At 43.3% G+C, this 16,796-nt stretch overlaps 1 protein-coding gene across 2 annotated transcripts in view; it reads right to left on the bottom strand.

Moving 5' to 3' along the window:
- Positions 1 to 16,796, bottom strand: part of CREB3L2 (cAMP responsive element binding protein 3 like 2) — a 74,890-nt gene that overhangs the window by 17,090 nt on the left and 41,004 nt on the right. Inside the window, exons 3-7 of one of the 2 annotated variants that reach the window (XM_066183824.1) lie at positions 7,224 to 7,390; positions 5,537 to 5,624; positions 3,344 to 3,525; positions 2,513 to 2,659; positions 761 to 819 (exon numbers count right to left, since the gene is read on the bottom strand). In XM_066183824.1, coding sequence (XP_066039921.1) covers positions 761 to 819; positions 2,513 to 2,659; positions 3,344 to 3,525; positions 5,537 to 5,624; positions 7,224 to 7,390 — 643 coding nt within the window. The remainder of the gene's footprint in view (positions 1 to 760; positions 820 to 2,512; positions 2,660 to 3,343; positions 3,526 to 5,536; positions 5,625 to 7,223; positions 7,391 to 16,796) is intronic. The other variant, XM_066183826.1, reaches the window with a different exon arrangement.

Raw genomic sequence — 16,796 nt, 5'->3', positions numbered from 1 at the left:
GTAACATGTAAAAGGTCCAAGAAAAATATGTGACTCCTAAGAAGACAAACAGTACCATTCTGAATAGCTTCAAGAAGAAAAAAGGGATAAGGAAATAGCCTTGATATCTGGTATGCATGAGGTGGAATTTCAGAAGAAAGTCTGAGGAAGCAAGACAGAGTTATAAAGAGATAAGAAAAAAATGGAAATTACATCAACGATATAACCAAAGATGGTACAAGGGTTTTAACAGAACCATCTGGTGAATTGCATAAGAGTAATACTAGAATATTCATCTCCTGGAAGAAAGATTAATTTGGGATATAAATCACTAACTGGGGGTTTGGCTCCTGCTTGCTAAGGGAAGTTGATGGGTCATATGCTATTTTCCTGAGTCCTGCTTATTTTCCCAGGCAGTCCTGACTCACCCACTTCCTATTTCTGTTTTCATCTGCACTAGAAGACAGAATATACTCACTCTGGATCCATCTTTCCCTGAACACTCCCTCTCCACTAGGCCAACACAGCTGCCTGAGGTGAAGGGTCTTGCCTAATTTAAGGTGTGAAGGGTTTTGTTGGCACTTTAGCGACCTGCTGCAGGCAGGCACAGTCCTGACCCCGACAAGCAGCTGCCAGGAGCAGGGCCTTTTCTCAGTCACTGCCACGAGATGGCACCTGGCACTCTGCGCATAGAACTGTCCCAGCAGCCACAGCTGGATCCCTTCCCAGTCCCACAACCAGCGCTATTGGCCTGCTTGAAACAGGAAGGAGGCTGGCTTACTTTTTTTCCAGACTGTCCATGTATTCTTTCTTTTTTCTTCTACTTTCCTGGGCAGAGATCTAAGGAAAAAGTAGGAAAAACACCAAATATTTGCACAGAAAACAAAAGCATCAGAGACGAATTAATAAACTGGTAAAAAGCCCCAATGTTATTAGAGTCAAGCCTCCGTCTTGTTCTCATTTCTGTTCCTGGCAAGCAAAGCACTGACTTGATCTATTTCCACATTCTGAAGCAAGGCTCCTCCTTTCAATCACACACACAAAAAAAAGATCATCCCCTGCTAACCTTAAAAAGCAAATCAGATTCATCTGGAGAGAATATCCCAGGACAAATACCAAAAGATGATCCCAGGACGATGTCCTGCATCCAGGACAGGAAAAGCCCATGAACGTATTAGAAAGCAGCTTTGCAGACAAGGACATAGGGTCCTGATGAACAAGTCAAACATCTGTCAGCAGTGTGCCCCTGTTGGAAAAGCAGCCAACCAAACGTGGGTCTGCATCAATGAGATTGCAGTTAGCAGGTCCAGAGAAGTGGTTCTTCCCCCTCTGTTCAGCGGCTTCAAAACCACAGCTGAGTACAGCAGCGCAGTCCATGGCTCAGAAATAAATCCTCTGGATGTACAGAAGCAGGCCCAGAGGCAGATCTCTGCTATAATAAGCATTCCAGAGCACATGACATTTCAGGAAAGGCAGGAAAATCTGGCCTTGCTCAGACTGAAGAAGAGGAGGCCAAGGAGGGAATCTTACCGCTGTCTTCAACTATCTCTTGCAGCAAAAATGATGTCAGAGCTCTCAGAGGCACACAGCAAAATGGAAAGAGGCATCAGATACAAGTTGCAGCAAAGGAAATTCCAATCACACATTAGGGATTCTATTTATTTGTTTTTACCACAAGAGTGGACGAATATGGGAACATGATGCCCAGAGGGACAAGACCCAGAGGGACAAGACCCTGAGCAACCTACTCTAAGCTGACCCTGCTTTCCAAGCCAGGGCTTTGACCAGAGGACCTCCAGATTTCTCCTATACATAAATGATTCTGATTCTATGTAAGTGGTACATGAAATGCACAAGATTACTTCAGAAAATTTTGAAAAAACACATTACAAGATCAAATTCCAATTTAGTGTGTCCAAATTTACACCTCTATCTGCAAAATCAGTAGCAGAATACAGTAACCATGAAAGGTGTGCTAAAATCCTCTAGAATAAGTGAGCTGGCCAGGTCTGAAAAAAATTGCATTCTTCCCTATCACTAGGATCTTCCCCATGTCAGAAGGAAAAAAAAAAAAAAGAAGAAAAAAAGACTTGTAGGACATTTGACATCTTTGGTACCATCTTTGGCAAGTCACTGTTTTCAGTGATCAAAAGACTAGTGCACTGAAATACACATCATATTTTAAAACAGGAAACAGAAAGGAACACCTTCCTTACCGTGTAAAGAATACAGAGCTCTTTGCTTACCATAAGGGTAGGATTGTACTGATTTTTAAATGGAGCCAAGCCACAGCAACTTGATACCCTGCCTGCTAAATACTCTATTGTTAATGGGGTCAGGTAAATACCTACTCTGAGGCACACTCACACTGACAGACAATTTGATGGATGTGTTTAGGAACAAAGAAAAGCATTTTGTTTAAAGACAACTTAGAGCATGCAACAGCACCACAGACCATTACTGCTGAATTCTGCAGCATTTTTAAAAATGAAGGACAAGTAGGAACCACCCAGCAAAGCTAACTAACATTTACCTTGTTTTTTATTTTCCTGCGGATTTTCTTTAGAACTTTCTCCTCTGCTTTTGTCAGGGGCAGTTTGGTAGGGATTGGGTAGCCCTCTGCTATCAGTGTCCTCTTCTCTTCCTCTGTCAGGATGAGGGGGCCCGTCCCCTGTAATTTCTTCACGGGTCATAGAAATGAAATAAAACAAAACAGTAAGTGCACACAGTCCTAGAAGAAAAGGTTGTCCGGGAGGAGAGGCAGCAGGTCTCCCATTTCAGAGAGGACTAGGCCTGCTAGAACAGCCTCCTGCAACTGGGAATGTGTGGAAGACCCTTCAGGTAACTTCCATTCAGAGTTCTAACCACTGGGACAGGATTCCCTCAAAACAGTTGTTCTTGGCCCAACTCTGTACACACTGAGGCCAAGAGTAAAACTGCCTTTGGCTCAAACAGGGAAAGAGACACGGTGAGAAACACTACTGAAAATCCCTCCCTAAAGATCACCACTTGCTAATGACATGACAAGAGGGCAGATGCAGATCTACCAGAGACAGATCAACCCAGCAGGGCTGGGCCCTAAGGCAAAACACAGTCCATGATGGGATAAACCTAATAACACCAACGAACCCTGTCTCAACTTAGAGAAGAGGCACACACTGTTCTCTGTGAGAACAGAACAGACCAGTGAGCAAGAATTACTGGATCTGCTGTTTTGACCAGAGATGAATTCATCGAAACAACAACAGAAAGTTAGCAAATCTCTGTCAAAACCAGCAATTAGAAGTGGGAAAGAAAAAAAAAAAAAAAAAAACCAAAGAGAGAGACACACAGATAAATGGTGAAGAAAGCCAGCTCAACTTACATGTGGTGCAGTCAGGAGAGGGGAATTGGAGAGCACTGAGGCTGTGCGTGACACAGCCTTAGCTGTGGCCTGGAGCTGGATTGGGCTGGAAGGAGGGAGTGATCGAGCCGGGCTCTGCCCTCCTTCAGAGTCACTGCCATGGCTGCTCGGAGGGGTGGGAGGCAAATGCAGGGGATCCACTGCTAAATGGCCAGAGAGACAGAAAGTAACACAAGGGTTTAAGGTGCCAATTGAAATTGCCAGCACAGCCCCCACCACCACCACAAAGTTTCCAAGACTAGGAGCATCTGCTAAAAAAACGCATCGAGCAAAAGTGGCAACTTGAAAGAGGTTCGGAGCATACAGGTCTCCAAAGAAGGAATGAAATGCAGCAGCTATCTTTAGGTTTGACAGACAAAACAGGGCTCTGTGCATATGCTCCAGTCACTTCTACCTACACTTCAGCTCCTTCTTCAAATGTTTTGAGGTTCATGTATAATGTAAAGCACGAGTTCCCTGTTCCTGGGAAACCACAATTAACAGAGGGGCTCTGAGCCAGCATACTTTCTCTCCAAAAACAATAGTATCTTTTGACTTTGCTGTGGATTAAACAATTTGCCAGAATTTGCAAGGGAAGGGATCACATCCAAGGAGTTACATGACCAGGAAGAGGAGAAAGGCCTCCTAAGGACATGATTTGGCACAGCTGAGAAGTGACTGGCAACCTAGTGACAGGAAAGGCTTCAAAGCCCTGATGGAGCAGGAGCAGCACAGGCAGCCACTGCAGGAACCTCTCTCACTGTCTGTCCAGGGCCATAAGATAACTTCAACTGCAGCCAAAAGAACCTGTTCTAGAACTGTCAAGTGTTGCTTTTGATCAAATGGGCCTGGACTGAGAGAAATGGGGCATGTCTCACCTACTGTTATTAAATGGACAATTTAGCAGATGCTCAAAACAGCCATAACTAAGTCACTTTTTCTCTGAGCTAAATTTACAGCAATTGAATTTTGAAGTAGGAGGATACAGGGCTAATTTTCCACCTTCCACTTCTGTTACACTTTGCAAATTTGAGTTGAAAAGATCAAATGTGTGGTGAGGGAGGATGGAAGAAAAATAGTAATTAAAAAAAATCTATAATACTCTTTTTGTCTCACATGTTAGCTCTTGCAGTTGCCAGAAGAAGAAACATATTTGAAAAACAGAAAGGCCTTTAATCCCACAAAGTGAGCAAACAAATCTACACCTGGGTTGAGATACAGCCTCCTTTTATCCACCTGCTACATTATTTGCTTCTCCCCCTAGAGCAATACTACTTACCCACAGAAATGAATTCACTAACAGACTGTCAAGTGTTTCTAACTGAAATGCAGTTATCTGCTCAGACTTCACAACAAATATTTGACTCTTCCAAAGTTTTTTTGGCTTTAATTGTGTTTAGCTTTCAGGGTAGGGATCTGTGCTCCTCCTTCCACATTAGAGCGTAGTACAAAGAGAAAATGATTGTTCTTAAAACTAATACGACACAAACAGATTCACCTAACTTTTATTTTCATATAAACTCACATCCTGCTTTTGCAACAGAAGTTAACAGTAAAGTTTCTTATATCTTAACTAAGTCTCTTCATATTGATTTCTTTTCTATCCTAAATTATCCTGTACACGAATAATTCAAGTTCCCTTCAGTACAATTATTAATACCCTACAGAGAAAAAAAGATCATTTTCTTTGTGATGAAAAAGGCTGGTGGGGGGAAAGAAAGAAGGAAAGAAAGAAGAAAAGAAAGAAAGAAAGAAAGAAAGAAAGAAAGAAGGAAAGAAAGAAGGAAAGAAGGAAAGAAGGAAAGAAGGAAAGAAGGAAAGAAGGAAAGAAAGAAAGAAAGAAAGAAAGAAAGAAAGAAAGAAAGAAAGAAAGAAAGAAAGAAAGAAAGAAAGAAAGAAAGAAAGAAAGAAAGAAAGAAAGAAAGAAAGAAAGAAAGAAAGAAAGAAAGAAAGAAAGAAAGAAAGAAAGAAAGAAAGGAAAAAAAAAAGCCCTCACATAAAGACTCAGATAGACTCTGGCTCTTCAATAGCTTGAGTTGAATCCGTACAAAACAACAGCTTCAGCCTAAAAGCTAACATAGTGAATGAGAAATCCAAATACTTTATCAGGGTAAAGCACATTTATTGTACTTTCTGGACATCTACCCCTATATTTTCATTTGGTATTTAACAGACCTTCCTTAGAAGAGAGGTTCAGGAACTGATCCACTTCATGGGGCTCCAATTTAATCTCTGGAAGAACTTTCTGGGTCAGTGGTTTCATCTAGAAAAGAGAAATAAACAGCATGAAAACCTGGAGTAGACATATTAAAAATCTTAATAGAAGGACACAAGGATTACTTCTCCATAAATGGAGAGGTTTCCTCTCCTCCTGCTCCGCCACAGGCAAAGCTTTAACTGCTTCACACAGTTTGCTACAGAAAATACTGCCCTGACTAGCCCCACTATGGCTTTTCTTACTACTATATTTAGATAAAATAAAAGATTACGCCTCAGAGATGACATTTCAGACTGAAAGCTAACATGTAACCCACTCAAATTACTTCTCTTAGCAACAGAGCTGCTGCTAGGATTTGCTGGACTGCATGGTCTGTTTGAGCAAGGACAGAAACACCCCTGGGAGTCAGGGAGAGCCTGTTAAAGGCCATTGTCATCTGGGAGCAAGAGCAAGGTGCCAGTCACTGAGCACCAGGTTTTGGGCCGCAAGTTCCTTTCACAGTGCTCACAGAGGAGCAGGAAAAGAGACAGTCACTGCTGGCTGAAGTCTGGAAGACACCTGGCTGGCCCCATTGCAGGGCTGGCACACCAGGCTGCCAAGCTGTTGCCCAGAGCCTGTCTGTGTGCTACAGCCCCAGGCCTCAGGAAGCCAGTCTGGCACACCAGCAGGTTAGCTGCAGACAAAATCCCTCTCAGTTACCTGTGCAACTAATCCATGCAATAGCAATGAGCCAGCAGCAAGTCCCAATACTCTGCAAATCACGGTATCCCAAGCTACAGCAGGACTATGTCCTGGGAACAGCACATTCAAGCTAGCACAAAATCATGGGAAACTTGTGCCTAGCTTTTTTCAGTTTCTCATAAAATAATTTCTGTTGCACGTATTGCTCATCCACATCCAAGCGGAAACATTTATTTTCAGCATATATCAACTCCCTCCAGCCTGGACTGACATTGCATCCTAGGGGCTGACAACAGCCATGCTTCTTCTTCCACTGACTGGGGACCCTGGTGAGCCCTCAGCTGCTGCAGTTCGTTCTCCTTAACCCAACCACAGCCGAACTAAGCTCTTTAGAATGCCCACTGGCTGCTCCAGCTGCGGTCAGAAAAGCATCACAAAGCTCCTTGTGAGGCTGGTTGGTCCAGAAGTAGCAGCAGCTTGAAATGTCAAAGCTTCACATATCTGGCAAAAGTAACTTTGCAGGCAAACAGAGAAACTCTCCAATCAATCCAATCAAGGAGTCTTGTTCTGCTCAGGGGAAGGCACAGCAGCATTAAAGCAAGTTTTTATGAAAGACACTTAGCTTGTCACAGGCTTGACAGAGCAAATGGATTAGTCAGTTCAAGTGCAATTGGTTCATTAGAAACTATTCAATTATTTCAACAAACCCAAGAACCCCAGGCATTGGGGCTAACATAGAAGACAAAGTTGTATATCCAACCATTAAGAGCTAAAGATGCAGACAAGCAGTTTAAAACACAAGCTCTTACAGCAATAGAGGGACACCAGCAAACATTAAAAACCATTAAAGCAGACTGCAGTGTGCACCCTGAACTGCCAAGTTCTGGCACCAAGGAGGCTACACCGGTATGCAGCCTTAGGAGAACCTGCAGATAGCTGTGCACAGAGAACAGTCTGCAGTACCAGGGCATCTGTCTGTAGTTCAGGCTGTTCCCCCTCCAGCGACGTGGCTGTGACGGTGAGACTGACTGAGGGAGCGAGGCCTGATGTCTCACACAGCCCTGGCTCAGTCTTCACTGCAGCTGGAGTAAACTCTGTCGCCAGACACCATTCCTCATTTTCCAGGTCACCTGCCAGGGAAGGAAATTGGACACCACATGTTTAGATCAGAAACAGAAAGACTACAAATGAAAATAATGTCATTCCTCCTCTAGAGAAAGGAAACAAACACAGAAGACATTTTAGTCTATCAACAAAACTCTGCCCTTACTATTCAGCCCTCAGTCAATGCAGATAACCATGCCATTTCAGGGCTGTAACCTAATCCTAGCCCCAGGATACACAGAGGAGCAGCGAGGAAAGACACAGAGCGCTAATCACCGCACATTGCTGAAAGCTGCTAATGCGTAGCAGAACAAGACTAAACAAGCCACGGGGTAAAGCAGCCAGGGAGCCGTGTCCTAAACAGGCTAATGCCCGCTGACTCAGTTTTATCCCTCCTTCTAGAGATAGCCTTTAGCCAGACTTCTGCTTCTTCTACTGCTTGCAGTCAGCAAATAGCTCAAACGGTGGGATTCTACTTTTAAGAACGAAGTATTTTGTCACACCCTAACTTCATGGTTTTTCCCCCAAGGATTCATTTAGTACGCACAAAAGGATATGCACAGGATACAGGCTTTGACGATTTCACAGGAGCACCAGTGCCATGGTGATCATGCTAATTTCCTCCACAGAGCCTCTGGGAAGTCACAGCACAGAATGTGTATTTTATCTGGGAGCAATGAAAGGTGCATCACGTGTTGGCAGAGTTATTCCCTAACTCCACTTATTGAAAGCTCACTAGTCAAAAGAAAGCCATGCAGCTGTTCTCTAGACAAAGCCAAAGGGTTTGCCCAGCACTGCCAAGAACTGGAAGAAGGTCTGCACGGTAAGTTTAGCTCCCCATTTCGATCCCATTTCCATTCACTGTTTGACTTGCTGAAAAAAGACTTATTTTCCCAAATCTGAAGTATAATAGAGTACCAAGAACTTAGAAAGACCCAACCTTTGAAACAATTCCACAAGGCTATTAACAATCCCTTTAAAAAACACAAAATAACCAAATGCATTTTTGGCAATTGCAATTCTGCCTTAGAAAACCTCCTATTCCAACTGAAAGACTTTAGTCCTTCCTCTTGCAGGAGAATATCCTGTACCAGGTGAACTGCTTCCTTCTGCCACGACTGAGCAGTAGTTGCGAGAAGCATATCCATTAAATAGAGCAGCTGGAATATGAAAGCAAATATACATAAAAGAAAAAAGAGTGTTGATCTTTCTTTCAAAGCTTTCTACTGCCTTCAAGCAGATTCTTTACTGCATACACGAAATTAAAACAGAGAGAGTAATACATACACTGCAGGGCTGGTAACAGCAACAGAGCTTTGAATTAACTGCGTGCTGCACCAACATCCTGGGAGGCAGCCATGGGGCTGTGGCCGTGCCACCAGCATTCTGCTGGGCTGCACAAGACCCTTCATTCACAGCTGAGTGTGTCAAGCTGGTGAGATGTCAACAGAGTTCAGCTGCAAACAGGTAACAAAAATAAGAGTGGGCTCACAGCCTCTGTGCTGCTGTGTGTCCTTGCCATTAAGACCACACACACACAGAGCACACAGGCACCGGGGCAGAAGCTGGGTGCCTGGAAGAAGGGAGAAGAATGTACATCTCCAGTACTAGCAATTACTTTGTGGTGGGACCTAACCTCCACCACTGGCAAGGAAGGAGGTAATTTGAGTAAAGACACACCAAGGAATTAAAAGTGAAAAATATGTATCCTGTAATCAGAAGCTCAAGAACAGCAAGGCCAGCAGCTCTGCCAGATTTAACTGCAGAGAAGGGCTAAACACCATATTTAAGCTTCTGGAGAGCTTACTCCCAAAGCTTCCTGGGAAATGCAAAAATGCAAAAATAGAAGTATTTATGGAAAAAAAAATAGGTAGGTTTGTCTAAATATTAACTCAGGAGAGAGGACATTGCTCTTTTTCAACCCTCCCTGAGCCTTTCTACTCACAAACACAAGAGCACAGCTCCCTCCCATCTTGCTGTGTATGCATCATTCAGGTAAAACCTTTAAAGTGATATCTGCCTGGAAATCCAGAATCCCTTGGCAAATGCAACTTTCAAATGCCTGTTTGGATAACTTGTGTCAAAACTGGCCCCTCACCACCTTGTGCAGAGCCTCCCTTTGCTGCCTCTTGCACCTCTGGGTCGAGCTACCCTTGGGGCAGCACTACTGTGAAGGCTATGGATAAATGAGAGCTATTAGTCAAGCCAGTAATCAGCCCTTAATCTTCTCAAGTTTGTATCATCATGAAACTAGAAGGGAAATCCAGCCATGGATGACCAGCAAAACAAGGCATGTCCTCTAAGGCTGCACTTTATGATGTTTATCACCTCTAATCCCCAGACTCATCATGAATATTCAGCTGCTCTAAGACAGCAAGATATGCTGGTCATTTCACTCCTCTGGAATCCGTCATTTTTCCTCCCCTGGAAGCTGACTTTCCTGATTAACCTGACATCCCTGCCATCACCACTTAGATCTGCATAAACTACTCAGAGTTATTCTAGGCTTTAAGCCAGTCTAACCAGTCTGTAGGGTTACAGATGGTTTCCAGCGACAGCAACACGCTGCGTTTCGCACTGAGATAATTCTGAAGAACTGCATCTGGCACTTTTTTGACACTGCCTCTTACAATGCATGGTGACAGCTGTCATTCCAGATGAACAATCCTGTGAAAGGAAGGATGGAGGACTGGTCAAATCTCACCTTGATACTCTCCTCCCCCGCCTTTTCCAAGTTGCTGTTACACATTCCCTACCAGGATCAGGGAGTGCTGTGCTACAGGTTACTGTCCTTAGACACATTCTAGCTTCTGAAGTCACCAACAATCCCTCCTCTCCTCCAAGAGAGCTGCAAGGACATTTCCCACTCTCCTTTCTCCTTGAGCATAGCAGGTTGAAATTATATGAAAATCATTCTTAGTTTACTCTTACAATAGCTCCTTAGCATCTTAGTGAACTCTGCCAAGCACTGTACTAGCAGAGCAAAGTGGCAACCCTTCTCCCAAAGCCCTTGAGAATGTAACACAAAACCAGAAAAACTTCGGCAAAGAGGTAAAATACAGAGAGGTGTGGTATACCCTCCAAGACAAGAGTATTTCTGATAGAGGGTTATAGAGAACCACGAGAGAAGTTTCACGGAATAATGAGAACAAGCAAGAAGGTGCATGTGAAATACTGAAATGAAAAGGACAACAAGGGCTGGCTCAAGAGACCCACTGGTGGAAAAAGGAGGTAGGTGTCTTCTCCAAACTAAGCAAGATGTGTTGTGGTAAGAGTAAATGACTGGTGTCAAGAAGTTAGAGGTGTTTATATTTATATTTGACATGATCCAGGAGATGCACATGAACTTTTGAGCCACAGTCCAAAACAAGAAGCTGAGAGTATAATCTTCACGATGGTACGAATTCTAGACAAACATGAATAGGGCAACACTGCATCCTCAAAGGTGAAACAAAATACGCTGCAAGTCATTCAGATATGGAGAGAAGAAAGCCTAAACAAGAGACTTAGCTCTCCAAATGGCTAAGAAAATACACATCCTAAGTACTGTCACTTTGGCGCTCTTTAAAATTCTCTTCTCAGGCTTCAAAACAGTTCACTGTTGAATAAGTGATCCTGGCTGTCAGTTCCCTCCCCAGCTGAAATTTTCCACAAACATCAGAACTCTATCCTGCAGTGCTTAGATGAGTAGCATTCCCCTTTACCTACACTTTCATAAGTCCATGCATACTAGGCATTTTGGCACATGGAACATGTAATTTAGGGAGTCCACACGGTACTTAGCAAAATCCCAGCCAACACTTCTATGTGCAATGCACTAGTGCTGGTAAATTGCACATGTGAACTGAACATTCAGGTTGCAAAGCACCCAGGTATTAAGAAATACCTATGAATGTTTAACTCAGTGTCCTTTTGCACACCATATGCACCTAAAAATAGGAATGTTTTAATAAGATGACCAAACAATTTCTCTACAGAACCCATGCCTTATCCAAAAAGCAGAATGCATGGTGCTTCATTAATTGAGAAGATATTCCATGCTTTGTTCTTTGCACTGTCTCATGCACAGCCTCAACTCTCTTTTACCAAATACAATTCAAATTTTGTTCTCACGGGGCTATTTCATTCCCTCCTAGGGAAATGTTCCACAACCTGAATTCATTTCACAGTGGAGCTGAAAATTCAAGTGAGACATGGAGAGACTAAGGCCAAAAAGTAACTAGTAATTTTAAAATGGCCAACTGGAGACAACTGGAGACAACTGGAACTGGATTTTTCAGATGATTTAGCTCTGTTATTGCACTTGATCAAAATCCAGAATGCACTGAGCTTTCAGGTTGGGCTGTGAGCATCTACCACAGCTACAAGTAAAGCATCATAGTTTCAACTCAGGCATTCCAAAAACCCATTCATCACAGCCACCCAGCGTTTGTGACAGATGGACCTAAGATCTCCTGTGTCCAAGACTAAAATTACATTTCTTCAGAGAGCTTCTGTGTGCTTATTTTGTCATCAAGCTTGTGCCTCTTCTCCTGCAGACTTGTTCAGCATGCATCTTCCACTGCATAGCTCACACACTGTGATGATGATTGTCAACAGAAATGTGCTCCTCCAAGCGTCACAGCTGTAGCTGTAATCAGGGTGTGTGATTTAGGCACACACGAAAAACACACAACCAACAACAGCTGTGTTTTTACACGTCATAATTAATATATACCATTTCTGTGTTTATAGAAAACATTTTTAGAATATCTGTATTTATACACAGATATAAAAAAATTCCACATAGTCTCTTAATAAGACCAGGTGCAGCTTTCTAAGATATTCATATCTCTCAGAAGAACTGCAACATTCTGCTTCGTCTCTTGTTTCATGAACATGTTACGGAAAGGCAGGGTAGGAAAAGTGGAAAACAAGGTCAAAAATGCTTACTTCAACTGTACAGCTTTTCTAATATCAGAGTTCCCAGAAAGTTTTGCTTTCCTTTTTTATTTCTATCCAACTAATTCTTCAATCTTGTCTAACATATCACCCCCTTTCCTGTGAAAAAGTAGACCTTTTCCAACACTGACTAAATTTCATCCTTTCTGACAGATGTACAGAAAAACAGAACTTAAAAAATAACTAAAATGGTGTCCTTTGCTCCCCACATTCTTTTCAGCACTCTTCATTAGAATTTAGAGACACTTATTGCTGGATAATTACGTTGCATGTGGATTTACTGTGCATTTTTAAATAAATGAGAGATGTACTCTCATCTCACCCTCACTCCTCTCAAGTACAGAGAATGCAAGTATCCAGAAAAACAACGTGGGTTTCACCTTTTTTTCCCCTGCAGTAAAAGGTAAGATAACACCACTATGTAAACAACCCACATGAAGGGTGCACCACTGAACCCAATCTTCAAGGGGAATAAAAGCCCCTACCACCATTACAGATCTCCATCACGGAAAACAGATGTATGCACTGAATGTCATGTCAAACCAGCGTGCAAATAAGACCTCTAGAATCATCAAGGGATGTATCTTTATCTGTATCGTGAGAATGAAGAGGCAGCTTTTGCCTCCTCCTTAAAGTTCACTGTTCAAGCAACGGATAAAGTAACTTGGAGAAAAACGAAACTGAAAACCTAAGGAGATCACAGACTATCAGGCAAAGTGCTCTGCACAGGTATCAGAAAAGCCATCTCTGAACAGGGTAATGCAGAAAGTTCCCTAATGAGTCAAAGTGCTCTCCAGCCAAGTGTATTTAAATAACCTCCCTCTTCAGCCGTGTTACAGATTCGAACTGTAGGGCTTCAACTAATTCCTCCTGGGGCATGACAGGCCTTACACAGTCAGCATGCACCCCAGGGCTAGATGCACAGCCCACCTGGCTTCTGTACTGCCCTGCCATGAACAACCATCTGCAGTCTCAGCTCACCACATGTTAATGACACACTTGGATGCAGATGGTGCTTAAACTACACCAAGGGTCTCTGTGTGCAAAGCTGCCCTTTGGACAAATGTTCAGTCCTCAACTGAATCCTCCCTCTGAGGGGAGTGCCTCTATAAATGGAGCAGGAGGATCCAGGGGTGCTCACGAGCTCTCCACCACAGAAGAACAGCAGCCAACTGGGAGCCAGGTAACTGCAAAGGGAAGGCACCTCTTGGAAGAGGCTCAGAGAAGCAGCTCCGCACCATGAGCCCAAAAGGGCTGCTGATGCTCACATTTTGGGCATGCTGCTGAACATGCTACTTGCAGGGAAGGAAGTTCAGTGTCCCCAGCTTTGCAGTCTGAGCCTTTCCAGCCTCCCAAAGGCAAACAGGACCTTTCTGGAGAAATAACTGCTTCCTTCTCTATCCCCTGGGTTCGGATGGTTCTCAGTGCCCAGCTCTGGGCTCACATAACGCTCCCTGTCAGACACAAGCCCTGTTTATTACGCCTGAAATGCTGAACTCCAACGCCTCTACCTCTCCCCCTCTCTCCTCTGGGAGGTGAGTGCCCACATTCATCGACAAACAGTTCCTCTTACAGATTTTCCAGATGGCATTTCCCCCTCCCGGCGCGCACACACGCTCCCACCACCAGTAATGAAACCCAAGCCCTCAGAACTGCTGCGACAAAAGAGATACTGTTTGACTACCAAACATTGGGGTCCTTTTTAAAGTGCCAGGAAGGGAAAATGAAATAAAGGGGCAAAGATGAGCAGCAGTGATACACGGTAATTACAATACATAGCAGAAATAGCTTTTTTCATAACAAATGATCATCGTTCATAACGGCATCCCCTCTGTGACCAGCATGGAGCCCATGTAAAACCCACAGATAATTTTCACCACTATCAAAGTTACTAGGATAGAAACAAAGACACATCAACTTTATATACCTGGGAGTCAGGCACAGACTGAGGTGGTAGCTGGATATACAGCCTTAAAGCTGGATAGTATTAAATGTCCTATATAAGATTATGATTTTTTTTCTTTTAAGGTATGAGAAAGTTATCCACAGAAACACTGTGGTCAAGTAAAACAGTTCTCTCTCTCTCTCTCTCTCTCTCTCTCTCTCTCTCTCTCCTTCTCTCTCAGGTCTGAATTTTCTTCCTCACACCCCACACATATGCTGTGAAGGCAGATATGCTGTGAAGGCAGATCTGTATTATGGCTTCAACACATACGAAATGGACTTGATGCTCACAGTACATAACTAAGTGAGCACAAGCTGTCAGTGCAATGCTACAGAAAAAATGAGATCACTGGTTTCACAAACAGCAGGACTGGAAGTGGGAGGAGTATTCCCATAATATGTATCATCAGGGAAACTATTCCTGGGGAATCAGTTCCTGCAGTCACTTGACAAAGAGCTTGAAAAAGGAACTGCAAAGGTCCCTGTATTGAGCAAGGCAGGGCAATAGCTGAATGTCCAGAAGATTCCACCTAGGGGGAAACATCAAGGAAGTGCATTTCATTTAGACTGTATCCAAGCAGCAATCAAGAGGGAACTTAATCACAGCCTACAAACACCTAAGGAAAGAGGTTTCAGAGAACAGATGGTTCTTCAAAAGAAACAAAGGCTATAATGAGATCTCATCTATGTGTGACTGGAAGCTAAAGAAGGCCAGACTGCAAATAAAGCTGACAATGATTACAGTAACCATAAGTAAACGCCCACCTCTAAATCAAAACTAACATTTTTCAGACATGCTGCCGCTCAAGTAGGAGTTAAAGGGTTGATGCAAGTGACCTATTGAGATTGTGGACCTTAGATACATAGAAGTTCAAAAATCTTCTCACGCTCTGGTATAAATTTAGTTGTTCTCATACAGAGCAACACTCTCAGGCACATGGTGTGACTCTAGGGGTGTCCTGTGCAGGGCCAGGAACTGGACTTGATCCTTATGGGTCCCTTTCAACTCCGAGTATTCTATGATTTTATGACTTTAACACTGTAGATGGTGACAAGGATTGACTGCTACCTTTCCAAATAAAAATCATTCAAGTACAGGCCACTCCCACTAAATGGCTTTCTCCTCATTTCCTAAACAAACACATAAAAGAAAAAAAATTACACAGAAAATAAGTTGCAGGAATATGCTCTAAAAATTATCAGTATGGCTTTGACAGCAACTTTTGAAAGCACAACTGAACTTCTTTGTTCATTTCCATTTTCTCCAAAGTCAGTGCAGCAGAGACTCCCATTTTCATTGCTCATTGTATTTGGAGAAAAACAGACAGAAGCAGGACATTGCACCTCTCTCTATATAAGGCTACATATTAAAAAAAAAAAAAAATAGGATACGTAATGTGACCTACTATACTCAGTGCCTCTATGCAAAGAGACAGTGCATGACACTTGACTACTGCTTGTGAACTCCATCCCTAAGCAATGGTTTTCCATAGCTTTGCCTGAGATGAGGGCTGGATATACTGTTGAAGGGCTGCTTGCACTGGAGAAATGGGAGTCATGTTTTTGAGGGTTTTTTTGGTTCGTTTGGGTTCCTTATTTGTTTGTGTTTTTCAAGCCGTATGGGGAAATGGACTCCAAGTTTAAAAGTTGAAAAAGAAAACTCAAGTTTTAAAAAAAAAACCTCAGCAGTAAAAAACCCAGTAACAATACAGGTTACAGTCTGGGGCCAGCCCCAGTTTTGGCATAGCTAGGAGTAAAACAGAAACACATCATTTCAGCAATCAGTCTGTCAAACCTTCAGCCAAGACAAGCCTCTTCAAATCCAGAAGTAACTTCAAAGCATTCCTGAGCAGGAAAACACCAACAGGAGGGGGCAGGTGGAGACTCAGACTAGTCCCAAAAGCAGAGCCCTCAGGGGACTGGGAAAGGAATGCACCCAGCCACCCGGGTGCAATCTGAGGAGACACAGCACCCATAAGATTGGTCAGCTGTCACAAAGTGAAAAACACTTGTTTTTCACACAACCACCATGAAACATCCCCCCGCACTTGAACTCATCTCAGAGGATGAAGAGCCCCACACCGATGCTGGTGGCTCTGCCTTCACACTCCTGATACACATCAGGATTACTTGTACTCATCTGTCACCTATGCATCTCACATGTCCAAAACAAGGGACAGCCACGATCCTAAGGTCTGTGCTCACCGCTAACAAGACCAAGCATGGGAGGGCAGGGAAGGAGCCTACACTCTCATCTCAAGTCACAAGGAGAATAACCATAGTGCCTGCTGAAACTTGGGTCTTGCCTTGCTCCTCGCTTTAGAAAGCCCACCCTTTCTAAAAGGCTGCAGAGACTGGAAAACTGAAGTCAAACCTGCACCAACCATAACAGAAAATTAAGGCTTCTTTCCCTATTTCTTTACAGCTGTCAGAAAGGAATCTGTGCCTCAAAAGGCTGCGATGAGATCTCCCTTACCCACCAGCCCTATTCTCAGTCTGCCCTCCCAGCTTCTCCATGTCCTTTCAAGAGCATTTTTCACTCCACAG

Source organism: Chamaea fasciata, unplaced genomic scaffold, assembly GCF_029207755.1.
Source record: "Chamaea fasciata isolate MVZ Bird 193981 ecotype frontalis unplaced genomic scaffold, bChaFas1.0.hap1 SCAF_5, whole genome shotgun sequence".
Lineage (NCBI taxonomy): Eukaryota > Metazoa > Chordata > Aves > Passeriformes > Sylviidae > Chamaea > Chamaea fasciata.
This window is presented reverse-complemented; position numbering and strand designations above follow the sequence as displayed.